This window comes from Myodes glareolus, chromosome 4 (genome assembly GCF_982192425.1).
Source record: "Myodes glareolus chromosome 4, mMyoGla1.1, whole genome shotgun sequence".
Classification (NCBI taxonomy): Eukaryota; Metazoa; Chordata; class Mammalia; order Rodentia; family Cricetidae; genus Myodes; species Myodes glareolus.
This window is the reverse complement of record NC_142029.1, coordinates 24,458,533-24,486,063: the sequence shown is the minus strand read 5'-3', so window position 1 is coordinate 24,486,063 and position 27,531 is coordinate 24,458,533. Positions and strand designations below refer to the sequence as shown.

The 27,531-nt window shown below is 51.4% G+C and overlaps 1 protein-coding gene across 1 annotated transcript; it reads left to right on the top strand.

Moving 5' to 3' along the window:
- The first annotated feature begins 1,625 nt into the window (after positions 1 to 1,625).
- On the top strand, positions 1,626 to 27,531 carry Plekho2 (pleckstrin homology domain containing O2). Its single transcript, XM_048423366.3, has 6 exons — positions 1,626 to 1,781; positions 7,945 to 8,094; positions 17,221 to 17,337; positions 21,104 to 21,208; positions 23,075 to 23,173; positions 24,753 to 27,531. The coding sequence occupies exons 1-6, from the start codon at positions 1,770 to 1,772 to the stop codon at positions 25,752 to 25,754; spliced, it is 1,485 nt and encodes a 494-aa protein (XP_048279323.1). The 5' UTR covers positions 1,626 to 1,769; the 3' UTR covers positions 25,755 to 27,531.

Genomic DNA, 27,531 nt, shown 5'->3' with positions numbered 1-27,531 from the left:
GAGTTGTTTACCTTCCTATTTAAGGCATTTCAAGCAGGGCAGAATGTTTCAATCTTGGAGGAAGCTGTTATACAACACTGGGGTACTGGCGCATTGTTTTCTTCGTCCTTCAAAAAAATTAAATTAATTTATTATTTTATGTGTAGGAGTGTTTTACCTGCAGGTGTCTGATGCCAGAAGAGGGTCTTAGATCTTCCTGGCACTGGAGTTACAGACAGTTGCGAGCCACTATGTGGGTGCTGAGAATCAAACCTGGATCCTCTGGAAGAGCAGCAAGTGCTCCTAACCAATGAGATATCATCTCACTAACTCTCTCCACCCTCCAGTCCTAGGAAAGAGCGGCTGTGTGCTCCACCCTCTTCCATGAAGAGCTGAAAAAGACCCAGGAGCCCAAAGGCCAGCAGAGGGCAGTGAAAGAGAAGCTTGATCAACTGGCCTCGGAGCTGAGGCCATAGCAGCTGGAGCCAAAGGAAGTCATCATTGATCCATCCCGCAAGCACAAAATCCTGGGTGCTGTAGCATGGGTCACACCTGACCAGGAACGCTCCTGTGTTCCTGTGGTGTGTGGTGTGTGTGGTGTGTGTGTGTGTGTGTGTGTGTGTGTGTGTGTGTGTGTGTGGCGGATATAGCAGTCACCCTTCAGGCCTGTTTCCCCAACATAAAATGAAAGTGCATAACAGAATTGAAAGGCTTTCTCGCTGGTCCCTTCACCCCACTCTCTAGCAACGTGGTCAGCTCAGGGCTGGAAGGAGGAAGGGTGATGAAGCCAACTTGAGAACCAAGCTGGTTGAACGAGGAAGAAGCGATACGGGAGCTTGGGATTTCAGAAAGCCAAAGGCAGATCCCTCGACTCTGGTCATAAACCCCAGGCTCGTGGCTGGGGCCCCACCCATAAGTTTCCACAGACTAGAAATCATCGCCACTACTCCGACTTCGGAGAGGAAAGAGGAGGCGCATGCCTTTAATCCCAGCACTTGCGAAGCAGAGGCCGGCGGATCTTTGTGAGTTCGAGGCCAGCCTGGTCTACAAAGTGAGTTCCAGGACAGCCAGGACTGTTACACAGAGAAACTCTGTTTCAAATCCTCCCACCCCCACTCCAAAAAAAATAAATAAATAAGGAAAGAGGAAGGGCCTCTTTGTGCACTCATTTCTGAACTGCTCTGGCAGCTGGATCCAGTCCCGTAACCCGGGCCCACTCGGTTAGGCAACCTCAAAAGGATAAACCACCCACCGCCTCCCAGGCTTGCTTTGCCAGCCGCGCCCCCGCCCCGCCTTCGCCCTGCCCCGCCCCGCCCGCATCCCTCTCCTCCGCCTCTGGGCCGGAAGCCCCCTCCCCCTCCGTATCCCCCATATCCCCAGTCTGTACCCCCTCCTAGTCCCTCTCCCCGCCTGGGTCCGGGAAACCTCTCTCCGCCCTCTTCCTGCTACTTCAGCTCCGCCGGGTTCTTCCGTCCATTCCGAGAGCTCAAGACCAGCCCCTCCCAGGATCCTCCCCGGCCCCGCCCCTGCACCCCCACCCGGCCACGCTCCTCCACTGCGCTGCGGGCGGGGGCTGGGGGGGGTCTCTGCACCCCTCCCCGGCCCCGCCCCCGGTCCCCGGAAGCCCCTCCCCGGCCCCGGCTCCGCCCCCCGAAGTTTCTTGGGCCTCGGGCAGCCGGCGGGACAGAAAACAGCGAGCCGCCGCCCGGCTGCGCATAGATGGAGCAAGCGGAGCCCGCGCGGCGCGGGCAGCAGTAAGCGGCTAAACGGCCGGACCTCACAGACTCGCCATGGAGGAGGAGGTGAGAGCTGGGCCAGACGGAGCAGGGTGCTGGACTGGGGTCCTGCCCGCCCTACTTGCACGGGTCTCTGCACACTCTTTCCCTTCTTTCCTTCAGGCAGAGCCTGGACCGATGGGGTAGGGGCGGGGTGGAGGTCTAGTCCTGCATCTCGCCGACAGCATCCTCCGCTACGCTTTGGGCTTTTCTCACCAACTGGAAACAGTGCCTGTCATGATTCCCATTGGATTGACGGGGAGACTGAGGCCCTGGGGAGTTGGGTGACTTGCTGAAAGTAGATTGGGTTGCTGCGCCTGAATCCCGTTACACCCTTTCTTGACTTCTTGCCTGCCAAGGCCAGGTCTGACTCCTGAGGAGTCAGACTGCTTATGCGTGTGTATTAGGGGAGGGAAGTTCTTAGGGGTCCTAGGCCACTGTCTCAAGGAATGAAACCAATGGAGCCTGGTGGCAGGACCGAAGAAATTGCTTTTGTCTTCCTTGTGTAAATCTCCCAAGAGTCCCCACTGTTTTTGCCCTTGTCTGTCTGAGGATGTTAGTTGAAGGGTCAGGTCAGCTACCTCCCTCAGAAGCAGGGGCTGGATCAGGCATGCCCCTTGAGCTTCCTCTGCCCTCTGCTCTCGCAGCGTTCCCGTTATCCAAGGTTCCAATACACAGCAGTCACCTGCTGCATGCTCATGAAATGAATAAAAAGAAGACTTTCTTATCTTTTAAAGGGTGGGGAAGAAAAATGAAGGTTTCTCCTCCGGAGCCACCCTGCCAGCTGGGGTGCCCTAGTGAGCTCAGCTGCCTGTGTTCCTGTCAGTGTCCCCTTGCGTATTTCCCGGAGCAGCAAGGCTGTGTTCCCTGTAGGCTGGACCCTGAGTTTGTGTGGGATGGTAGATAAGTCACTTCCCCTCTCAATTTGTGTTTCCTCTTCTATAAAACATAGGGCCTAACCTCCTCCCCTAGACCTGACAGTTCGCTTGTGGTCCCTGCACTCAGAGTGGGTCCAGGTAAGGAGCAAAGGCAGGCCACTGTTTTGCTGTGGTTTCTCTTGCTGTTATGGGTGGGGCTGCTGCCTGCCCCTCCGTTCCCCTCCTGCAATGGCTGTACTCTCTGTCCAAGGCCCCTCCCCTGTTCCCAGAGGATGTGTGGGTCAGGATTACTCCATCTCCTGATCTGCTCTGGTCCCCAGTTGAAGGAAGTCCTCCTGGGGCTTCCTGGGCTCAGCACTGCCCTGTGCTCCCTCTGATTCAGAATTGCTACCATTGCTACTTTCTGATTCCAGATACCAAAAACTCCTGACTATCCGGCTCATTAACGTCTTGCCCATGCTATTTCCCTGTCCAACCCCATGTTGGAAGCTCTCTGTGCCTGTCCTCTCTTTGGTACCCCTAACTCTTGTTGCTTCCTATGTAACAGTGTTCCCTTGTTTCCCCATGCCTCTTATCACCCTTCTCTTAAATGCCTCTTAATTATGGCCACTGACCCTCAGGCTGCCTTTCCACCTCACCTTCACATAGCTGCTCTCTGCCCTCGGGCTTTGCACTTCCTGGGTCCCAGGACCCCTGGGCCAAGCCTCCCTTGGCCTCTGTGTGTGATGTAGGATGGTGGTCTCTGTCAGACTGAGGCTTGGAGAAGTGCTGGGTTGGGCTCTAGCATCTGTCTATCTGTGTTTTCTGGTCTTCATTTTCCCAACTGTAAAATGAGAAGGGAAGGGGAATCCAGAAGTCTTATGATGTGTGTGCAAAAGCTCTGAAAACCAAAACTATCAGTGGAGGCACTGCTGCTGAACCTGGAGTAAGGCTGGAAACCTTAGCTCTCGCCCTCCCTGGTTCTGACCCATTGCCCACCCCAAGCCACCCCTTTCCTGGCTCCAGACTGCCCACTTGCCCTGACCATTACTGAAACAGGCGTGGCAGCGTCCTGTCGCAGGTTTTTTGACACTGGGCCAACCTCTTGCGCTTTCTGCTGTGCTTTGTCTCTTCCGTAGCAAAAAGGATTGAGAGAATATGAAGTGTTTTTTTTTTTAATTTTTTTATTTTATATGCATGGGTGTTTTGCGTGCATACGTGTCTGTGAACCACTTGTGTGGCTGGTGCCTCTGGAGGCCGGAAGAGGACACCAGATATCCTGGAACTGGAGATGTTTGTGAGCTGCCATGTAGGTGTCAGGAATCGAACCCAGGTCCTCTGGAAGAGCAGCCAGTGCTCTTAACTCTGAGCCACCTCTTCAGAGCCACGAGAGTGGGAAGGCTTTGATGCCTTATTGCCTTTACTTCTCCACTTATGCCTGCCTTCTGAAAGAACTTCTGTATCAATCCCAGGCCCTTGTTGCAGCAGAAGGCTAGGATGGGGGACTCTGTCGGCGTAAATGCCATGAGTTTCCCAACAGACAAGTGCTCCCTCAAGAAGGAGGTAGCCACCCACCCTCCTAAAGCTTCCCTCAGGCAGGCTGTGTACTGTCTTTATTAACCTGGATGATCCCTTAGGGCAGGGACTGTATTTTTTTCCCTCTCTCCATATGCTTCATTCTAGGCCTCTGATAGAATAGATCCTTAATTTTTTTTTTTTTAATTTGAGACAGGGTCTCACTATGTCATCCTGGCTGGTGGCCTAGTACTCCCTGTACAGACCAAGCGGGCCTTGAACTCAGAGATCCTCCTGTCTTTGTGTCCTAAGTGCTGGGCTTAAAGGCATGTGCTACCATGCTTGCCTTGGAGTTGGCTTTAGTCAAAGGGCAGAAGTCATCGCAAGCTGCCTGCCATGTGCCATGCCGACAAGGTTTCTTTTGTCTGTTGTAACTTTGCTGTAGCTTTTTGTGTCTCTCTTTCCTACTCAGGGTCAGGGTAACCTGTCTCTTTTTCCTCCTTGCTTTTTGAAAGAATAGCCCTGATACACTCCCATGTCAGGCCTAGGAAGCCAGACTGATGTCATGGGGTACGTCAGGAGTTGCTTGCAGGAGGCAGGAGAAGGCCTGCTGAGGATGGCTGGGAGGGGAACAGAAGCAGTGGTCAGCTGGTCAATAAGAAGAGAGGAGTTGGACAGACTGGGCTGAGCAAGACAAAACCTCCCCTGTGAACCCTGCCAAGGGGAGGGGCACCATGTTAAAACTTACTGGGGTGTAGCCAGACCCCCGGTGGGAGAAGGTCTAAGGAGCAGGGAGAGAGCTCGGTGGAGGGTGGAGGCAAGTAGGACCCTGGCATTTAGCCAGGCCTCCCGTAGGATGGCTGGGCTTTGCCTCACACCATCTGCAAACCCTCAACTGTTCCCTTCCCTAACCTCCTCTAACCCTCCTGCCCAGTGCATACTGGTCCCCACCCACCTTCCAGACCTTGGACTGGTTTCCCTACCATCTTGTCTTTGTATACTATACTAGGCACTGGTGTACATTCCCAGTCCGGAGGTGGCAGCGATCAAGGCCTGGGTTCCAGCCTTGGCCCCCAGAGCTTCCAGCTGATGTGAAGTTTCACATAGCAGACGGTGGAGGAGGCAGGTAGAGGAGATCGCAGGGGCGTGAGATCCCTGGAATCAGAAGAGAAACTTGGAACTCAGAGATGGACGATGTGAACAGCAGCTTCACATCCCACAGTCCCCACGACCTTGTTCAGGAGACACTGAGAGCTCAGGGCCCAGGAGGTGGCCAGCAGTGCTGGGGTGCTGATAGAAGTGTGTGTGTGTGTGTGTGTGTGTGTGTGTGTGCGCCATGTGAGCATAGGGATTCCTATTCTGTAGTTCTCTTCCAGTCCTGGACCGTGTGGCAGCCTGCCTGGGTCACTGAGAGACTTAGGTCCCTGGACGTCCCCCAGCCTGTGAGAGCATGCTGTGAGCAGTGGTTAGGGAGAGGAATTAGGTACATGGCTGAATGGGAGAATCTCCCATTATTGTCAGAGAGCCCTGAAGTCTCTTCCTCCTTCCCCTGGCAGGGAGGTTACTGTCAGCCTCCTCACTTCCTCATTCCTACGTCCGGGAAGATCATTTGGAACTAGCCCACTTCCCCATTTCTCTTGCCGTCCACCAAGTTAGAAGACCAGAAAGGATATCCCACATTCCTGGAGGTGTGGGACCAGCAGATATAGCTCAGCTCTCGTTCTGAATTGAAAACCAGAGCTAGAGTGAGGTCTCTGGGACTCAAAGGGAGGGCTGGCAGTGATGGGCAGAACAACAATAACAAGAGTAACAGCTGCCAGTTACTAGGCTCAAGGTGTACCAGGGTATGTGTGTGCCTTGTTCTCATTTAGTAACAAACGTGTATCGAGCCCTTAACTGTGTGCCAGGCACTGTCTGAGCACAACAGCAGACAGAACAAAGTCCCCTGCCTTCATGGAGTCCTGTTTCCATGTTGATCTTAGTCAAAAGGCAGAAAAGCAAGATGGATTCCTACTTATACAGGAACTGTTAGCTTCCCAGGTGATCTCCGCTTCCCAGGTGAACAAAGTGAGACAGAGAAAGGAGTGGAGTCGTTTGCTCCATCTCCTTCTGGTCTGTGTGACGTGGGCTCCAAAGCCCACGCTCCCAGTGAAGCAGAATGTGTGGAGTTCCAGGAGGAAGAAGGGCCATAGAGAGACACTGGCTGGAGCCTCTCTGCCATAACACAGAAGCCAGGCCCTGCCCAACTCCTGACAGCTCACCACACTTATATCTGCCTGGACTTGTCCTTCCAAAGACATCTGTGGCCACAGGGTATCTCTGGGGAGAGGCGTGCCTTTTCAATGGGGCCCTTTTTGGAGCTCTATGTAAATTATAACGCAGCTGAAATTAGTCAGTGTTGATTTCCTTCTAGTGTCCTCTCGATTCTGATGCACTCTTGATCCTTTCTCTGCCAACTTCTTGCACACTCAGTACCCCAGGAACCTCTAAGTTCAGCACAGTGGTTAGAAATAGGGTATATTGAACTTTTTATTTTTACAGATAGAACTTTGACATTCATTAGGTATCAAAGAACAAGATTAAGTGCTTAGGACTCAGGGGTGAATCTGACCCCATCAGGTAGGCATGTAGACATCTGTGTTCCTGTGTACCTAGCCATCTGTGTTCCTGTGTACCTAGCACCCAGCCATCTGAGCAAGTTGTGGATAGGGCATGACAGACCCTGAGACTACCGTGTAGCTACCTTCTACAGAATGATTTGAACTTCACAGCAGCCTGTGATGGAAGAGACAGTTCCCAGAGTCCTCATCAGAGGAAGTAGCCACCCCACAGCCCTACCCTGGCATGGGATGAGAACTAAGGGGTCCCCTGCTTCAGGACAGGAAGCTGGATTGGAGTCTTTCAAAAGTCAGGAAGATATATATATATATAAAGAGAGAGAGAGAGAGAGAGAGAGAGAGAGAGAAAGTGCCTTACACTGACTCGTCCTTCTGTTCTTCTAGATCTGGCTTAAACATCCTCTATTTCATGATGTCCTTCTGAGCCACCAGGTCCCCAGTATCCTCTTACACACCATGTCTGCTTGTGGCCTTTTCTTTTTTTTTATTGCATTTGCGTGTGTGTACACATGTGTATGTGTGTACATGTGTGCATGCATATGAAGATCAGAAGATAACTTGTGAGGGTTAGTTCTCTTTTTACACCATGTGGGTTCTGGGGATCGAACTCAGTTCCTTAGGTTTGGTGACAAGCACCTTTATTCACTGAGCCATCTCCTCTGCCCCTTCATAGCACTTTACATTAGTTAATGTGTGTGTTTCTGGGTATTTGCTTGTTTAGCTGCTCCATCTCCCCACTGTGTACTCGATGAAGGAAGGTTGTATTGCTTTTGTTCTCTCTCTGGTGACATGTGACATTATATGGGCTCCATACATTTGTTCACCAGTTTAATAAACACAGGGAGGCACAGGAGTGGGAAGAAAATGAGTTCAGAGAGGCCCTGCTTTGGATTTTGGTTCTGTCTCTCTAGCCATGTGATCTGAATTTCAGTTTGCTGTGACTGTGGCTAACAGTGCTGCCGTATTGGAGAGCAATTATACAAGTTAGGTGAAGCTATGTGTTATGTACATAGCACAGGGCTCACGTGTAAGGTGGTGGCTGTTACTACTGCTGTTTTTTCTGATATCCACCTAGAGGTTTCCTGAGGAAACTTCACGTAGGATGATATACCCAACACTAGACGCATCCCCTGTGTGATCTGCGGACCATATGGCTTCATGGCAGCAGCCCTCATGATGTGTCCTGGTACTGTCTTACAGAGTGTGAAGGAGGGGAGCGAGAAGCCTCGTGGAGCACGCACAGCAGACAAGGCTGGCTGGATCAAGAAGAGCAGTGGAGGGCTCCTGGGTTTATGGAAAGACCGCTACCTGCTCCTCTGCCAAGCCCAGCTGCTCGTCTACGAGAATGAGGTGAGGTCTTGCTTGACCCTGACAGCAGAGACATAGCCAGGCCAGCAGGAGGACCCTAAGACTGGGGCCAGAAGACTGGTTCCATTTTGCTTTTGATTTGATTGCTTTTGTGTTTGGTTTGAGATAGGGTCTTACTATGTAGACCAGGCTGGCTGACTAAAAAGTCATAGAAATACACCTGCTTCTGCCCCAGGGTGCTAGAATTAGAGGTGTGTGCTGTCACACTGACCCCCACTTCGCCGTTGACATGCTGTGTCACTCTGGGCAGGCCTCTTATCTCCTTTGGGTCTCTGTGTGTATTATGAGGGTGATACTTCAAACTTAGGGTTCCTGAGTGAGGAGTCTGTGGCCCTCTGTGCATGTTGTACTGAGTCTCCTCAACTACCTACCTATACACTGGAACTTCCTGGGTTTGGCCAAAATTTCACAGAAGCATTTAAAAAAAAAAAACACAGCTGCAGATGTTTCAGTCAGCATTGGCACAACGAAAAATGTTAATTAACCCTTAACCTTCATACTTTTTTTTAAAATATCATTTTTATTTTATGTGTATGAGCATTTTCATTTATGTGTATATGTGCACCTTGTGTATAGTGCTGAGGGAGGCCAGACGAGACCTTCAGATTCTCTGGAACTGAAATTGCAGGTGCTTGTGATATGGGTGCTGGAAACTACACCTGGGTCCTTTGTGAGACCAGCCATGTTAACTGCTGAGCCATCTCACCAGCCCCCCACCCTGTTTTTTATGTATGTATGTATGTATGAATTTATTTATTTATTTATTTATTGAAACAAGCTCTCCCTTTTCAGCTGTCTTGGAACTCCCTATGTAGACCAACTTGGCCTCACAGAGATCCACCTGCTTCTGCCTTCTGAGTGCTGGCCTCAAACTCACAGAGATCCACCTGCCTCTTCCTCCTGAGTGCTGGGATTAAAAGTATGCACCACCACCATCCGGCTGAAAAACTTTAAAATGTTAAATAAGCTTCAGGAGTGATAGTGAACACCTTTAATCCCAGCACTCACAGAGGCAGGGGTTTATCTGTGAGTTGGAGGCCAGCCTGGTCTATATAGAGAGTTCCAGGACAGCCAGGGCGACAGAGAAAGACCCCGTCTCCAAAACAACAAACGAAAGAACACACAAATAAAATGTTAATACTCCTTGCTGGCTTCAACAGGAGATGTCGCCTGAAGGGCTTTCCAGTGGAATTGGTACTAGAAACTTCACTAAGGCTTGGAGTCCTTTTTCCGACTTTGTAACTGCCTGGCTGTTCCAAACACTGAGAAGCTTCAGCCTTCCTCTCTCCTCCAACACTGAGCTAGCAGTTGATACTTATTAAACATTTATTTCTTTAGACATTTACATGTGCACAACACATGTGTGTGCGTAAGTGTTCATCTGTGAGGGCTTGTATGGTCAAGACACACGTATGGAAGTTGGAAGGCGGCCTTGGGTGTCAGTTCTCACCTTCTGCCTTGTTGGAGGCAGGGTGTCTCTTGTCTGCATACTCAAGGCTAGCTGGACCACAGCCTCCTGGGGATTTTCCTGTCTCTGTTTCCCATCTCATGGCAGAAATGCTGGGGTTACACTCAGATTCTCATCCCCTTCCCAGGCTTAAGATTTGGACAACCTAGGAATACTAAAATTGACAGCCTTACACCTATAATCCCAGCAAAGCAGGAGGATTGCCCAAATTTGAGGCTAGTTTAGATTATAGTGTGAGACCCTGTCTCAAAACAAAAGCTAAAATTATTAAGGAAGCATCAGAGATGCTGTTACATGAAGACGGGAAGGAACGGTGACTATTCCTCTGGGTGCTGGGTTTGAGGCTCCCAGAGGCCCATTGGCTGAGAATGGATAGATAGACTCTGTGAAGACAGAAGGAGCCTGCATCTTACCTATCAGCCTCTCTCAGCCCCTTTAAGGCAGCTTCACACATCCCTAAGTGCCCTGGGCCACAAAAGCACAAGTAGCCTGATCTAAGGGTTTCAAGGAGTTGCCTTTGAAAAGCTTCCTGTCAGCCACACGCCTTTAGTCCCAGCACTCGGGAGGCAGAGGCAGGCGATCTCTGAGTTTGAGGCCAGCCTGGTCTATAGAATGAATTCCAGAGCTACACAGAGGAAACCCTGTCTCCAAAAAAGAAAGAAAGAAAAGAAAAGCACCTTTGCTGTCCTGCTGCTGAGTCCCCAGGAGTCTGGATGACGGAGAAGTCGTGGGAGAACAGTGAGGAATGACAATGAGCAGACAGCCTCCCAGATGTTCCGCACTTACCAAATTAGGATGTGCCACAGCTGGGAAAGTGGCAGACGAGGGATATTTTTATTAGAAAAAGCAAAGCGGGAGGATGGTTGATATGTTTTATTTCCAGTGCCAGCTGCTACAGGAGCTGAGTGACAGGCTCTCAGCTGTCAGCCTGTCAGGCGCTGCCATACTTGTCCTAGACTGCCTTTCCACATCTGGCCACAGCTGGGAAGCGGGCAGGGTTTCACATTCCCTAAAGATGAAAAATCCAAATCATACTTTAAAAAAAAAATCACTATGAAAAACTTAAATGTGATTCCAAGAACTTAGCATCCAGGGATGGAGCTTGGCTCAGGAGAAGGAATTGAGAAATGCTTATTAGCTCAATTCCTCTTTCTGATGTAAGGAACTAGGCGGGTGCAGATGGCTCTTGGCTGCTTCTCTGCTGTCAGAGGCTGATGTTCCAAAACTGTTGCCCCCGCCCAGTGCCTCCTGCTTTATCCTCTCTGAACTGCAGAAGGCCCTGGATGATTCAGCACTTCGGTGTTGAGTTGTCCCAAGCCAGGCAGCCTTGGGTTGCTGGGTAGTGAAGGAGTGAATTTGTTCCTAAGAAGAGGGTGCATTTGGACTGGTAGTTGTCCACAGGGGAGCGTGGGTAGGTGGGGGTGTGGAACTGTTGCTGGAGCTTCTCCTGGATGCCAAGGTCTTACTCTAGGCTGGGCACCATTCTGGCAAACTGGTACTCGTGTGTGTGTGTGTGTGTGTGTGTGTGTGTGTGTGTGTGTTTTCAAAGGCAGGGTTTTGTGTGACCTCACCTGGCCTTGAACTAGCTAAGGATGTCCTTGAATTTTTAATTCTCTCGCCCCCACTTCCCAAGTGCTGGGATTATAGGTGTGTGCCACTGTGCTGGCTAATTGTTGTGTCAACCTGACAGGCTGGAGTCATTTTGAAAGAGGGACTCTCAGCTGAGAAAGTGCCACCACCACACTAGCCTATGGGCAAGCCTGTGGTTTATTTTCTTGCTTGATTATTGATGTGGGTGGGCCCGTTCCACAGAAGGTGGTGCCACCCTTGGACTAGTGGTCCTGGGTGCTATAAAAATAAAAAGCAGGCTGATCAAGACATGGGGAGCAAGCCAGTGAGCAGCATCCTCCATGACTTCCATCAGCTCCTGCCCCCAGATTCCTGTTTCTGCCCTGGCTTCCCTAGATGATGGACTTCAAGTTGTAAAATGAAATTAACCCTTTCTTCCCCAAGCTGCTTTGGATCATGGTGTCTATCACATGATAAACTAAGACAACCGCCAAACTTGATGACCTAAACTCGATCCCCAGAACCCACATTGCAGAAGGAGAGAAGTGATCCCCCATCCAGTTGTCAGCCATTAAGACAGCCACCATGCCTGGGTTGTGTGGTGCTGAGGAAGAAACCAGGACTTTGTATATTCAAGACAAGTGTTCTAGCACCCTATAGAGCTATAGCTACAACCCCTGTACTCCTCTCTTGAGAGATATGTCATGAGGAGTGCCGCTGGGGAGCATATGAGACAGACACACAGAGACTAGGAGAGAGTCGGGCAAGGGTGAGATAGAACTGTGATCCTCTGTGTCGAGGTTCAGCGTTCCTGGCATCTAGCATGGTTATTGGCAGGTGCTCTATAGGTGTCTACATGCCCCCCGTAGTGGGTAAGACACAGAGCACTAAAATTTGGGGGATCAGGGCAGGTTATCAGGGGAGCTTCCCAGAATAGAAGAATTTTTCTGGTCTGTATGTTTCATGGAAGAACCCGAACAGGATTAAGGATCGGGGCTTAAAAAGAGATGCGTGGAAGCAAAAATGGGAACTGACACCTGATGGCCCCTGGACAGAGTGAGCAGGCTGCCCTGGCCATCAGCTCTCTTTCCCTTGAGAGGCTGAGAAGAAAACAGTTCAGTGGTAGCTGCCTTACCCATACAGCCAACTGCCTTGAAAAGTACTGAGCTCAGCAGGGCAGTGGTGGCGCACACCTTTAATCCCAGCACTCGGGAGGTAGAGGCAGGTGGATCTCTGTGAGTTCGAGGCCAGCCTGGTCTACAAGAGCTAGTTCCAGGGCTATTACACAGAGAAACCCTGTCTTGAGAAACCAAAAAAAAAAAAAAAGAAAGAAAGAAAGAAAGAAAAGAAAAAAGAAAAGTACTGAGGTCTGAGCCTCACCCTAAGTTTGATCTGAGGTGTTATCTGGGTGTGGGGGTTCTTTTGCCTTTTCATTTACTTACGTACTTACTTGTGGGGTGGAGGGACATATGCCATACTGTTATTGTGGCAATCAGAGGACAGCTTGAGGGGTCACTTCTCTCCTTCCACCATGTGGATTCTGGGGATTGAACCCAGGTTATCAAGTTTGGGCAGTAAGAATGCTTATCTACCATCTTAGTCAGCATTTCTATTGCTGCACCGAAACACCTTGACCAAAAAAGCAAGTTGGGGGGGAAAGGGTTTATCAGGCTCACACTTCAGCATTGCTGAAGGGAGTCAAGCCAGGAACTCAAACAGGGCAGGAGCCTGGAGGCAGCAGCTGATGTAGAAGCTGTGAAAGGGAGCTGCTTACTGGATGTCTTCCCATAGCTTGCTCAGCCTGCTTTCTTCTGGAACCCAGGACCAGCAGCCCAGGGACAGCACCACCCACCATGGGCTGGGCCCTACCCCATTGATCACTAAATGAGAAAATGCCTTACAGCTGCACCTCGTGGAAACATTTCCCCAACCGAGGCTCCCTCCTCTCTGATGACTCTAGTTTGTGTCAAGTTGACACACAAAACCAGCCAGTGCACCTACTTAGCCATCTTTCTGGCACTGTGTGTGTGTGTTTATATGTGTGTGTATATATACATATACATATATATGTAATTTATTATATATGCCACCACCATACCCAAGTGTGTGTGTGTGTGTGTGTGTGTGTGTGTGTGTATGTCCGTCCCCACTGCATTTAACTAGTGTTGCTTACATGGCCATAAGTAGAGGCTCATTTACTTAAGCGAGGGTATGTTCACAATGATTACACCACCAGGAAAATGCTTTCTTCCTCAGCAATCATTGGCTGCTCTAGCCCCTCAGGGCTGAGTGGAGCCTCATGCTCCCCTCCCCACCCATGACAGAATGTTGGTGGGAATCCTATAAAGGTAGCCACTGCTGCTGTGAATGGATGGTTGCAGCAGTCAGATGGTGTCCAGGAGACGGTGTTCCACAGCTCTCCTCCCTACCCTCTGACTCTCACATTCTTTCCACCCCCACTTCCATGATGCTCTCTGCTCCTTAAAGAGATTGATGGAGATGTCCTCTTCAGGGTTGAGCACTCAACAGTTAGTCATTCTTGAAACACTTTGATCAGTTTTGACTCTCTGCATTAAAGTTTGTCGGTGTAAACAGAAATTCTCCGGCCAAGGCTGAGCGCAGCACTAATCTATGAATTATAAACATATATTTAAAAGGCATTTAGCGAGGGGCTGGAGAGATGGCTCAGAGGTTAAGAGCATTGCCTGCTCTTCCAAGGGTCCTGAGTTCAATTCCCAGCAACCACATGGTGGCTCACAACCATCTGAACTGATATCTGATGCCCTCCTCTGGCCTGCAGACAGACACACAGACAGAATATTGTATACATAATAAATAAATAAATATTTTTAAAAAAAAGGCATTTAGTGAAACAATAGCAGTAAGTTCCCAGCTAGGACCTCCCCAACATGGTCTTTGACCAGGTGTTTTTTATTCTATTTTATTTTATTTTTTTGTTGTTGTTATTGTTTTAAGATTTATTTTGTGAGGCGGTGGTGGCGCATGCCTTTAGTCCTAGCACTTTGGAGGCAGAGGCAGGAGGATCTGTGAGTTTGAGGCCAGCCTGGTCTACAAAGTGAGTTTGAGGCCAGCCTGGTCTACAAAGTGAGTTTGAGGCCAGCCTGGTCTACAAAGTGAGTTTCAGGACAATTAGGGCTGGTCTCAAAAAGAGGGACAGAGAGAGAGAGAGAGAGAGAGAGAGAGAGAGAGAGAGAGAGAGAGAGAGAGAGAGAGAGAGAGAGAGGAAAGTTAATTTTATTTCATGTGCTTGGATGTTTTGCCTACATGTGTGTATGTGCACCACATTCATGCCTGGTGTCTTTGGAGGTCAGAAGAAGTCATCATAGCCTCCCCTGGCACTGGAACTACGGATGGTTGTGAGCCACCGGGTGGATGCTAGGAACTGAACTCAAGCAACTGCAAGAGCAGCAATTGCTCTTCACCTCTGAGCCACCTCTCTAGAGCACGATAGGTTAATAACAGCAGCCAAGAATTCTCTTCTGTAGGGCAGGCCTCAGATCTGGTCAGAGAGAAGTTGGCTGTACCCGTAACAGTTGTGACTCTGTTGCACGAATGAGCGCATCTTGCCTGACTGATGGATTTGTCACTTGCAGGTTTCTAGCTGGGAAAGACCATTGGCGACTGTTTTCTCCCAGCAGTCTGTATAACACCTTCCAGCACAGTGGAAACTAGCCAAGTGGGAGGCAGCCTCCTGCTTAGTTCGATGATTCTCTGTCCTGTGGCCAAAGTGTGCAGTGCCTTTAGCAGATTTGGATGTTATTAAAAGCCTCAAGGCTGCTGAGACTGAATATGTATGGCATAAAGAGTTCTCAAGAGTTTGCTTACACCAGGGTCACCTGGAGTGATGGTTAAAATCCACATTATCCCCAGCACTTGGGAAGCAGAGGGAAGTGGATCTTTGTGAGTTCGAGGCCAGCCTGGTCTGCAGAGCAAGTTCCAGGACAGCCAAGGCTACACAGAGAAACCCTGTCTTGAAAAACAAAACAAACAAACAAATTCGCATTTTCAGCCCATGCTCTCCTAGTTTATGAATGGATCAGAAGGTACCCACAAAGCTGCATTTCTGGCAAGTTATCAAGTGGCATTAGATGCATTGGTCAGTGCTTTTGTAGACGTTTGCATGACCCTGTCACTAAGTGATAGGGGCCCTCAGCGGCTGAGAGCACTACATCCTACACTGGAGGGCCACTGGCACAGAGCAACCAAAGAAGCATCAATCAAGCCAGCTGGTGGTGGCGCATGCCTCTAATCTCAGCACTCGGGAGGCAAAGGCAGGTGGGTCTCTGTGAGTTTGAAGTCAGTGTGGTCTACAAATCGAGCTCCAGAACAGCCAGGGCTATACAGAGAAACCTTGTCTCAAAAGAAAAAGAAGAAGAAGAAGAAAGAAGAAGAAGAAGAAGAAGAAGAAGAAGAAGAAGAAGAAGAAGAAGAAGAAGAAGAAGAAGCAGCAGCAGCAGCAGCAGCAGAAGCATTCATGCAGCCATGTGTGTATGTGTGTGGTGTACACTTTCAATCCCATTGCTTAGGAGGTAGAGGCAGGTGGATCTCTGTGAGTTTGAAGCCAGCCTGGTCTACACAGCAAATTTACGGCCATCCAGGGCTTGCTTTCTCTCTCTCTCTCTCTCTCTCTCTCTCTCTCTCTCTCTCTCTCTCTCTCTCTGTGTGTGTGTGTGTGTGTGTATACATACACGCACAGCCTGCTTCTGCTTCCCAGGAAGTTGTACCAACTGGGTCACCTCCAGAAGAGGAACCAGTTAACCACTATTAAGGGAGAGCTTATTCTAGGCAGCTTGCCCGAGAGGTATCCTATGCCCAAAACCTTCTAGTGTCAGGGCTGGCAGGCAGGAAGTTTAGAAGGCAGCCTGGTGTTGTGTGACAAAAATTTTCCTGGGGAAACAAAGCACTCATCTAGTCACCCCAGATAGGAAGCCCATGACAGACAAAATACGGACACCACCAAAGTCCAGCTTGGTGAACCAATGAGTTTTGTTGGAGTGACTTACAGGAACATGGGTTCGAGGTCACTTACAGGAGTAGAAATGACTCAGTGACAGCTGCATCACCATGGCAGGCAATGGGGTTTCTGAACCCAGTCATCTTCAGGGAGATCTTGAAGCCTTTTTGTTGTTGTTGTTGTTGTTGTTGTTGTTTACATCCCTGCTTGAGGAGCTCCCCCAAAGGATGGAATGTTTTGGTCATGAGTCAGTCACAAGAAAACTAGTCAGTGGTGGAGACCAGGCACTGTTTGGCCACTGGCCTACATAGTGATGAGGCTGAAGTGACAGGCTGCTGGTGGTGGGGGGAGTGTTCTTATGTTCTTGCCTGGGCTCGTGAGAGGCCCCTCTGCCTAGCTAGCAATCAGGATGGGGAGATGTTAAGTGAGGGAGCCGGTTGGCTCAGGATCACTAGGCTGAAGTCAGGGCGTTTGAGCCCACGTGTCTGGTTCACGCTCTTCATGGGAAGCTCTCACCGTGTTTCATGTCATCCTGGATTCTTCTAGGCTGCCTCTTCCACAGATCTCTGTCTGGCCACTGCACCCGCACAGATCCCCAGGCATCCTTTTCTAAACCTCCTTAGCTTCTCCTATTTTTGCCTCTCGTCTTAGTCTCACTAAACCCAATCCTTAGGCACAAACCACCCCTTACTGTGTATCCCACTTCTTTGTGTGTGTGTGTGTGTGTGTGTGTGTGTGTGTGTTTTGTTTTTTTCAAGACAGGGTTTCTCTATGAAACAGTCGTGGCTGTCCTGGAACTCAGACTGGCCTCGAATTCACAGAGATCCGCCTGCCTCTGCCTCCCAAGTGCTGGGGATTAAAGGCGTGCACCACTACCACCTGGCTGTATCCCGCTTCTTAATCCGCATGGTGAACATTGTGGACACGTGCCGCCAGCACACGCTGGCACTGTTTCCTTGCTAGGGTTTGAATACCACATCTTGGTGATGCGGTGTCCCTGCCCAGTAGGATCAGAGTCTGGAACGTATATTCTGTGACCGAGGCTCTTGGAGGATCTGGCTCTCTTCTCACTTCTTTGGCCTCTCTCTCTCTCCAGGACGAGCAGAAGTGTGTCGAGACGGTGGAACTCGGAAGCTATGAGAAATGCCAGGACCTTCGTGCCGTCCTCAAGCGGAAGCACCGCTTTATCCTGCTGCGATCCCCCGGGAACAAGGTAGGGGTAATCCTGAAGGCTGCCTCCCTTCCAAGCCAGGATCTGCCTGGGAAGATTAGCGGATTAGCATGGGGAAGAAGGCAGTCTGCAGGTTCCATTAGGTGGGCTGAGACTTACACTTCTGTGGTCCCTGCGGTCCTGGATGCTGGAAGAGAGCACAGTGCGCATTCCTCATTAGTCTGTTCCGCTCAAGAATGTATCACCAGGACGGGGTCAGGTTTATGGTGTCCTGAAGGTCAAGGCTGGGGCCCAGGTTCATTTGATATCTGTTGTTTAGGGTACTTTGAGGACAAGAGAATGGTCTTTCAGGCCCTGTAAGCCTTTTCTTGTCCTGGAGACCTGCTGCCCCTCTGAACAAAGTACGCATCTGTGTTCGAGAGGTGCAAAGTACACACAGGTCGGCACCTTTGTCTGCCCATGCATGTGCACTTCCTTATGCGCGGGTACCGCTTAGCCATGTCAGGACCACTGTGTGTGTGTGTCTTCTGCGGCTGCGGGGTGGCAGAAGGTTTTGTGTCTGTCCTTTGCCCATGTCACCTACTTTGCCAGCTCTGTGAATCGGCCGGTGCTGTGTGCTAGGTGGGTCTCCCAGCAGTAGGACCCCTTCAGAGGAGCCCATCTGTACAGCAGCTTCTCAGCTTCTGTGGTAACAGCCTTCCTCCCACCCATGACCCTTCCAAGAGTTGAGGTTGGTTCTGGGGGAGAGAACAGGACAGTTTGGGAGATGGACTGGAGCCAGCGGTGCTAACTGTGAAGACGAAGATACAGCCAGACTCCTGCTCAAGGGCCCTTGACCCTCATCATTCCGCACTAGAGTGGGGCTCCCCAGAGGCCGTGCATGTCCTCCTCCTGCCTTTCCCATCGCCCTGGGTGTTCCCCAACTTCCTTGTGGCCTCTAGCTGGCCAGGAGGTCACGTGACCCTGGCTGTCTGGTCCTGAGGCTGCCTTTTTTCCTTTCTAATCAAATAAACAAAGACTCCAGTGTCTTGCGTGCCCCACTCCCCCTGCTGCTTCATCCCCACGCCCCTGTCCATGAGGTCACAGACAGCGGCTGCCAGGAAGCAGGGTGGCCACTGCTGGGCCTTGCTGCCCTGCTGATCTCGGCCAGCTTGGCCCTTTCCTTTTTCCGGCCTCCTCTTCCCCTCCCCCCTTTTCCTATCTGCCATTCTGCCCTTCCCCCTTTCCCAGGCCTTGGCTGCCTGTTCTGCAACCATTCTTATTAGCATGGTTTCTTCTGCTAGAGCCTGTGTTGTTAGAGCTTCTTCAGGGGGCTTGTGGCATGGAGCTGTAGCCTGAGCCCACCAGGCATAGCTGCTTGGTGTCCATTCTGGTTGTCTCTGTGGCAGTCATCCCTGTGGTATGCGGAGCTCATTGAGACAGGATCACACAGTACTTTATGGTAGAACTGGATCCCCAGACATTGTGTTCTTTCATCCCTGTGAGTCCATTGGCCAGCACAGTAGGTTTTTCCCTGAGGCCGTATCTCTCCTAGGGAACCAGTACCCTCCCTGCAGCCTGTGGCTGGCGGACTGGGTCAGTGGAGAAGGGGCAACTGAGTCCAGTAGTTTTGTTCTCAGCCCTTTGAGATCAGAGTTACGAAGAGAGAACTCGGCACCTGACAGTTCCCTGCTCCACTCCTGATGCTACTGACTTCCATTGTGTGTTTCCCGACTTTGGGATGCCAGTCTGTACTAGGGAGGGGGCCCCATAAACCCTGAACCCCTAACAGGTGTGGCAGCAGGGATCAGAAGGGTTGCCTAGACCCCTGGCATCTCACAGGATTGGGTGGCCTTTGTAGTCCCGGTATGCCCTGTGGCCTCTGCCTGAGACCCTGCAGCCCTGAAGGCTGGACTGAGAGGAAGCTGCCAAGGTGCCCTAGGGTTTTCTGACTTAACTGCAGATCTGCTGCCAGGATCTAATTTAGCCCGGTCATGCAAATGAGCATTTGGCTGTGGCCAGCGTGGAGGGGGGACCTAGGGTCCTGTATGAGGAGGAGGTGGTGCTGCCAGGAGGAAGTTATATAATGAGGATGCTGAGGGGGGCCAGGCCAAGTGCACTGTACTGTGGTGTTACATAACTGGCTGGCAGAGTGGCAGGAGGCGCTATCTAATACCGGGCGGGGGATGGGCAAACTGGCCACACCAACAGAGAACTAGGGCGTCTTGAGGTCAGAGAGTAGGCAGCCGCCCAGAAACGGGGCGAAGGGAGGAACCTAGGCCGGCTCATTCATGCGTTGTCTCATTCACCTACTACTTACTGAACACCTACTATGTGCCGGGCTTTAGTTCTGATCCTGTTTAATTCTTTCAGCATTGCTTTGTAGTAAACTGTGTTATCCCATTTCATGAACGAGAAAGTAAGACTGTCCAGGCGAAGGCTGGGGTGCCTTCTGGTCAGCTCCAGATTTAGTTCCTTCGGTACTTTCTCTTGAGAGAGTCTCAGGTATTCAACCTGGCCTTGAACTTCTGACTCTCCTGCCTGTGCCTCCGCCTCCCAATGGCTGGGACTGCAGGCAGGCACAGTCACACCTGGTTCGTGTGGTGCTGGGGACTGAAGCCAGGGCTTCAACCAATAACTAAGTGGCATCCCCAGCCCTAGATACATCTTTTTAAAACAATTTTGTCGCAGGGGAGGTGACTCAGTGGTAAAGGGCTGACTGTGCTAACCTGAATACATGTGTAAAACCCATGTGGGTATGATGCCCTGCCTGTGACCCTGGTGCACGACCGGCAGCAACATGGATGGAATCCCTAAGTAAGCTGGCTGCCCAGATCAGCTGCACCGGGGCCTCCAGGTTCCACCCGAGTCCCCGCAGCCCATATAAGACCAAACACCGCAGCCCATATAAGATCAAACACATAGACGGATTTTTTTTTTTTTTAAGACATGGTCTCACTACGTAGCCCCTGCCCCTGACTGGCCTGGAACTCTATGTAGACCAGAGTGGCTTCAGACTCACAGAGTCCGGCCTGTCTCTACCTCTTGAGTGCTGGGATAAATACATGCATCTTCATTCCTGGCCAAAGTTTCCTTAACTATTTTGAGTGAGCATTCAGAGGCATTAGCCTCACTCTTCAGGTGGTGCCGTCACCACCATCCTTCTTCAGATCACGTCTAAAACTCACGAAACTGCAACCAAATCCATTAAATACTGGCTTCCACTCTGTCTTCTCCAGTCTACTTTCTGTCTTTGGGTTTTTTTCTAGGTACCTCACAGGGGGAGGCAGTCAGTCTCTGGCTTGTTCTTCACTTAGCATGATTTTATTTGTGCATCTTATCCTTATAAGATAAGATAAGATATATATAAGAGGGCTGGAGAGATGGCTCAGAGGTTAAGAGCACTGGCTGTTCTTCCAGAGGACCTGAGTTCAATTCCCAGCAACCACATGGTGACTCACAACCATCTGTAATAAGATCTGGTGCCCTCTTCTGACATGTAGGCAGACATGCCAACAGCATGTTGTATGCATAATAAATAAATAAATCTTAAAAAAAAAAAAAAGATATATATAAGATAAGAGCCTTATAAAGCAGGACGGCATCAGACTCCTTTCTGCAGGATGAGGCTGGTTGCCTTCACGCCTCTGGAAGCTGCTGGCTGAAGGGGGCCTCTCTCTTGATGCCTCCCCTCCCCACTTAAAGCCTGATGTCAGAACTGCTCTGGGTCATTCAGGCTTCCCTTTGGAATCTGGGTTGGGAGGCTTCCTAAAGACCCCAAATGTGAGCCCTAAAAATATCTGCCATCCTCCCCACCTGTCTCTCCCAGGTCAGTGACATCAAATTCCAGGCCCCCAGCGGAGAAGAGAAGGAATCCTGGATCAAAGCCCTCAACGAAGGGATCAGCCGAGGCAAGAACAAGGCTTTTGATGAGGTATGGGGTGCCATGCTCTGGAGGGTTCTTTGTTCTCTGTCCCATTCATCAGTTTAGGAGAAGGCTGTCCCCCCTCATTCCACACTGCCCCTCAGTTCCATCATTGCTACAAACTCTGCGGCCTACTTCATTTAATCTCCTCCAAAGTCCTTCAAAGTGAGTGGTAGTGTCTGGCTTCTACCAAGGAAACTAAGGCATGGGTAAATTAAGGATTTCTTTCTTTAAGACAGAATGTCATCTTGTGCGTTCTGGTTTTAAACTCACTGTGTAGCTAAGGATGACCTTGAACTTCTGGTTCTCTTGCCTCCGCCTCCCAAATGCTAGGATTACAAGTGTGCCCCCCAGCCTGGTTCTATGAGGTGCTGGAGATTAAACCAGGACTTCCTGTATGCTAGGCAAGCGCTCTACCAGCTGAGCCACATCCCCAGCCCTTAGTCGTTCATTTTAAACTGAAAAGCACCTGGACTGCGAGCATAATTGTGGCAGAGCATCTGTGCAGGGTCTTGGGCTCAGTCACCCAAGAAAGGGAATGTAGGTAGTGGGTAGAATTTAACTGGCTGCAGTCTGCATGTCCTTCCAGTCCAGCCTCACTGGGTAAACAGTGGCAGCTCCAAGCCTGAGGGCTGGGGTGAACTTAGAGCACGTGAGCCCATGAACACCTTCCTTTTCTTTTCTTTTTTTATTAGTTTTTGTTGTTTGTTTGTTTGTTTGAGACAGGTTTCTCTGTGTAGCCCGGACTGTCCTGAAACTCATTTTATAGGCCAGGCTGGCCTTGAACTCAGAGATCTACCTGCCTCTGCCTCCTGAGTGCTGGGATTAAAGGAGTGTGCCACTACTGCCCAGCCCATGAGCTCCTTCTTCAGTTGGCCTATGAACCTGAACTGGGCAGGGTTTCCCTGTTTGTCTACAATGACCTTCCATTCCTGAGGCCCCTGTGCTGTGTATTACCATAGGGTAATGGTGGTTTAAAAAGTTAGGCTTGTGCTGGGCAGTGGTGGCAGATCTCTGTGAGTTCAAGGCCAACCTGGTCTACAGAGTGAGTTCCAGGACAGGCTCCAAAGCTACACAGAGAAACTATCTTAAAAAACAAAAAAGCAAACAAACAAACTTGGATGGCAGGAGATGAGACTTGAGAGACACCTCCCTGCCCTGTCCCAGCCTGTGAGTCCTGTGTGTTCTCTCGAGTCATTATATCACACTCAGTCTTTCACTGTATGGAAAAAATGTTTCTATATGGGAAAGGGATGGTGGGCCACATCATGGATGGTAAAGTGGCCACAGACGCCATGGCCTCACAGGTCTCTAACCGTTTTGGCGGGTTCCCTCTGTTCCTCAGTGGAGTAAGAGTCCTGCTCCTTCCCAGGAACAGGCAGTTCCGGCATTCAGAGTCCAAACCTCCCAACTGGCGGGCCCACCTTTCCTGACTCAGGGAAGAGAGGCTGCCTTCCACACAGTCAGGCCCAGCCATAGAGGCCGTGCCCTTTCCTGGCCTGGGCATAGGTTAGGAGAGTGAGAGAGGTCAGGGCAAGACTTTGATACATGCTAGGTCCCAGAGGGTCCTGATCTGGCTTACCCCTCCTGTCCCAGCTGAGCCCCGGAGCAGTCTCGGGGCTGCTTAGGGATGTGTACTAGACTGAGCTGAAGGAAAGCTGCAGAGAATGAGAATTGTCACACTCAGCTGAGGGAACACCAGTGACAGGGTAGACACAGAGAGGAGGGGAGGTCACAGTAGGGAGACATGAGGGCAGGAGGCTGACCCTGCTGAGAGGATGCTGAGTGCAGACCCTGACTCTGAGTCTGGGCAGTGAGTGTTTCCTGTCTTCCTAAGACGTGGCAGGGACTCAGCTGCTTCTAACTCCTTCCCAGGTAAAAGTAGACAAGACCTGTGCCCTCGAGCATGTGACACGGAACCGGGTTCGTGGGGGCCAGCGGCGCCGGCCACCAACAAGAATCCACTTAAAGGAGGTAAGGCCTTCCCTTGGCTTGAATAATGGGAGATCAGCTGACCTGGGATTCCAGGTCCTTAGGGTGGAAGTCAACACTCAGGGCTAACCTGGAGTTGGGGCTTGCTAAGTGGTATGGGTTTAGGAAGGACAACAGAGATGTTTGGGCCCTTTTCCAATTGTGGTTCACACAGTGAACTTGGACAGAGGAAACAGACTTGAGAAGCAAAAGAGTAGGCCTCTTCCTATTAGCTGTGACTAGTTCAGGAGAGAGAGACAGCTGCAGGAGACTGGGGCAGGAGGGACCATGGAGGAGTAATTGCATTTTGAAGCTGGCAATAGTTTGAAACCCAACAGCACCAGGTTAGTTGATAGGTGGGAGTGAGAGGAACCCTTGTTGGAGGAATCAGTAGGAGCTAAGGCACCCCGCCTAATAATTGAGGCTGTGCTGCGGGGCTCAGTTGGTTTGGGGATTAGACTGGACATGAAGAGGGAGGAGTTACGGAGGCCTAGATGCAAGAGTTAGGGATATGATTGAAGAAATGTTCCGGAGATCTCTTTGAGATCCTTAGGGTGGATTTGGGTCAAAGGAGGAAGAAATGAAGGGAGAAGGATTCTAGGCTCTGTCAGGGGTTGAAGAGGAAGAGAAAGGGATAGGTAATACACAGTGGGAAACAAGAGATGCCACAGGCCCAGATACAGGTGATTTGGGAAAAGGTCCAGGCAAGAAGAAATGGTAAGGAGTAGCCTGAAAAAGACCTGTAGGACTGTTGGGGAGAGACTTTAAAGGCCAGGAAAAAACACTCAGCAAATAAGAGACTTAAGGCTGTCAGCAATGGCTGCTGCGGGAGAGGAGCCTTTTGACAAGGAGAGGGCTGGTAGCCAGTACAGAGGTTGTCAAGAAACACTAGCAGAAGCAAGTGGGCTTGGGTTACTTAGGATTTGGGGACATCAGCACAGGACCTGGCAGCCACAATAGCAAGGGAAGAACTGAGGGGAAAGAACGTGGCCACATGTGCAGAATATTTTCACAGAGGAGTCAGTTTAGGGCTGCGAGGTGCAGAGCTTCAGGGGCCCCAAAAGCAGGGAACCACAGGCCGGAAGGGCACAGGGTCCTTGGAAGGTTTGTTCTGATGTGAGATAGCCTGCCCTTATCTGTCAGCTGAGAGAGGAGTCGCAGAGAGAGAAAGGAAGGGCTAGTCAAGAGGAGGATGTGCAGGGGGTTGAATCCAGCCTTAGGGAAGAGACTCTGAGAATTTAGGGAGGGCCCTGCCTCAGTAGTGGTCCCAAGTGTTGGCCGTACCGTGTGGTGAGTGCAAAAGTGTGCAAGAGTCCTAGCCTGGACTCCACCCTCCCCACTCCTGCACCATCTGAGGGACCTTGGAAGAGGCTTCCTGCTCAGCCCTACGTCGTGACCTCTGAAGCTCCCTGGAAGGTCCCTATACTGTGAGGAAGGTCCCAGCATCAGGCCAAGTCAAGGGCAGAAAGGCTGGGTAGAGCTCTCTAGACAAGCAGAAGTAGGTGGAGTAGGCAATCTGGGGGAACCTGTATCTGACCCGCTGGCCATCCAAGATGACACCTGGATACCACCCTCACACCAGGTAGCCAGTGCGGCTTCTGACGGGCTTTTGCGCCTGGACCTCGATGTCCCGGACAGTGGACCACCAGTGTTTGCTCCCGTCAGTGAAGTCGATGAAACTCAGCCCCAGGAGCCACCCCGGGCTCTCATGCCTCCTGCCAAGCCTTCCCCGGTACCAGAGACGTCCAGCGCTGACGACAGCATGGAGACTCCTGCAGGAGAGAGAGCCCCGACTCCTGTCTCAGCAGGCCCCGAGGCCAATCCTGAGAGTCCAGAGGATGCGGAGACCCCAGCAGAGGAGGACAGTGACTTTAATAGGCTCCCTAACAGCACGTTGTCTGAGAAACTGAAGGTGAGCTGGGAGAACCCCAGTCCAGAGGAGTCTTCTGCTCTTGAGAGTGCCCAGCTGCCCAAGGTGCCCTCCTCGGAGACTCCAGAGACTGCCCCCAGGGAGAGCAAAAAGCCCCCTGCACCCCCTCCCAAGATCCTTTCAGAGAAGATGAAGGCCTGTATTAGTGGGGTGGATGCTTCTGCTCCATCCCAGAGTTCTGAGACCCCCGAGACCACCGCCCCAGGCCCAACACAGGTCTCTGTGAATGGCATGGATGACGGTCCTGAGTCTGCCATGGGCACCCCTGGAACTGCTCCACAGGAGGCAACAGCAGCCCCCGCACTCCCCTCCTGGGACCTGCCATCCCAGTTTCATCCTCGCTCCTCTTCCCTTGGGGACCTCCTCAGAGACGGGCCTCGGCATGCACAGCTGCCCAAGGAAAAGCTATACCGGGCCCAGCTGGAAGTGAAGGTGGCCTCGAAACAGACAGAGCAGTTGCTGAACCAGGTGCTGGGCAGCGAACCACAACCTGTGTGTGCCGAGTCGTTGCTCAGCCAGGCTGTGGAGCAGCTGAGGCAGGCTACCCAGGTCCTGCAGGAAATGAGGGATTTGGGAGAGCTGAACCAAGAAGCGCCTGGGCTAGTGCAGAAACGGAAGGAGCTGGTGACCCTCTACAGGAGAAGTGCACCCTAGGCCTGCCGAGCCCGAGGCACAAGCTCACCTACGCGCACATCACTGCCTAGCCTTGCTAAGAAATGAGCTACAGCACAGGCTGTGGACACACCATCGGAGCCATCAAGTTTGGCCAGGACTTAAAGCTCCTAATGTCCTTTCTACCCTACCCTGGCTAGTGGTGCCAGGTATCACCTGGGGCTACCTGGCGGGCTACCTGGCTGGCTCCCTGTTCCGGCCTCTTTTCCAGGCTCTGGGCTTAGGATGGAGCACATACTCCTGTGGTCTTTGTGGTTGTTGCAAACTGCCCCAGGCCTCTGGCACCATACTTGGAGTTTCCGGGATGGCATCATCTCGGTTCTCACCCCCAATAGTTTACATTCCTGACTTCTGTGGAGAGCACAGCTGAGCTGCCTGAGGCTCCCATCTCCTGCTCATCAGGCAGCTTCCAACCAGCCACATCCACTTGGAGTAGCTATAGGCACCTTGGGTCCAGGCTGTAGGGTCATCTGTCAGCTGAGTGAAATCTGTCTGGCCCTTAGCTGGAGCCTAAAGAGGGGTAAGCAGCTGGGTGACGGAGCCATTTGCTCTGTGGCGTGTCCCTGTCTGCGAACCGCGGATCCTTCCTGCAGTGTCCCTTCCCCTGTGGAGAGCTATGATTAGATGGTCAGATCTCAAGGCTTTCAGGGGAGAAGAGGAACGCCAGTCTCCTGGTGCAGTCTCTGCTCCCAGGCCAGCTTCTATCCAGCCATGCACATTTCTGAAGATGAAAACCCTAGAGTGGCCTGTGTTACCATCGGAAAAACCTGTATGCAATTATCATTAATCAACCTTTACAGGCCTCTGCCCCCACCCCCGCCTCCTGTGCCTCCCAGATGGGATTTATCTGGGTCTCTGTGGTCTTCCTCAGCTGAGACAGCTCTGATAGCCACCCCCTTTTCTTCACATGCTGGAGTCTGTGACTACAACCCACCTCTCAGGCCCCTGGTGGGCTGCCCCTCCTTTCGCTTCTTAATGAGAGGAGTGTTTTCTCCCCTCGCCTTCCTTCCTCCCTTCCCATCGCCTCTGGCTCTGGGGGCCACCCTAGAGTCTCCAACCCACTGCGGCAGCCAGCAGGACTGAGGCTGGAACCTGGGCTGGGGGCGCTGGGGGAGGAGCCCTCACCTGGGATCTGCATGTGCACTTTTGTTTACTGGAAGAGAAGGGCGAGTCATAGCAGCCAGTGGCCTTTCCCCTCGCCCTGCTCCCAGCCACCAGTTGTGCCCACCGAGGCCTGCCGGCCGGTGCAGGCTAATGCCTTCATTACTGCGCTGTCACTGTCTTGCTGTGTGGGTCGCAGTCAGTGGCAGAGTGAACAGCAATGTCTGGCTCCTGAGCCCCCCCCCCCCCACACTGTCAGCCTCAAGCCACACTCCTGGGGCTCCTATGCCAGGCGGCCTGTCCCTCCATCTCCTGTACAAGAACAAGAATGTCTTCAGGTGTCCAGTCCTGATTCCTTGCCATCGTCCCTTGAGAACAATCGCCTTCTACAGCAGCAAGAAGGCTGCTGGACGTCTGCCAAGGCACCTGCTTCCAGGAATTAGAGCCCCAGTCTGTGCTGTCCAGTGGTTAGTTGGGCAAGTAGTCTTGGGGCTACTACCTTAATGGCCAAATGCCACTGGCTCCCTTGCTGGAGGGGTGGGTTGGGGATGGGGACTGCACAGGGCTGCCTCCCTGTCACTGAGGAAGGAGGCTTCCAGTGTCTTCTGCTTATCAACCATCTTTCTCGAAATTTGGCAATAAATCTCGTTTTATGGAA

Bases quoted from the DNA above. Each gene is read 5' to 3' on its own strand.
- Plekho2 (XM_048423366.3), top strand. The intron at 21,209-23,074 runs GTATGGGGTGCC...ACTCCTTCCCAG, and splicing joins AGAACAAGGCTTTTGATGAG to GTAAAAGTAGACAAGACCTG. The intron at 23,174-24,752 runs GTAAGGCCTTCC...CCCTCACACCAG, and splicing joins CAAGAATCCACTTAAAGGAG to GTAGCCAGTGCGGCTTCTGA.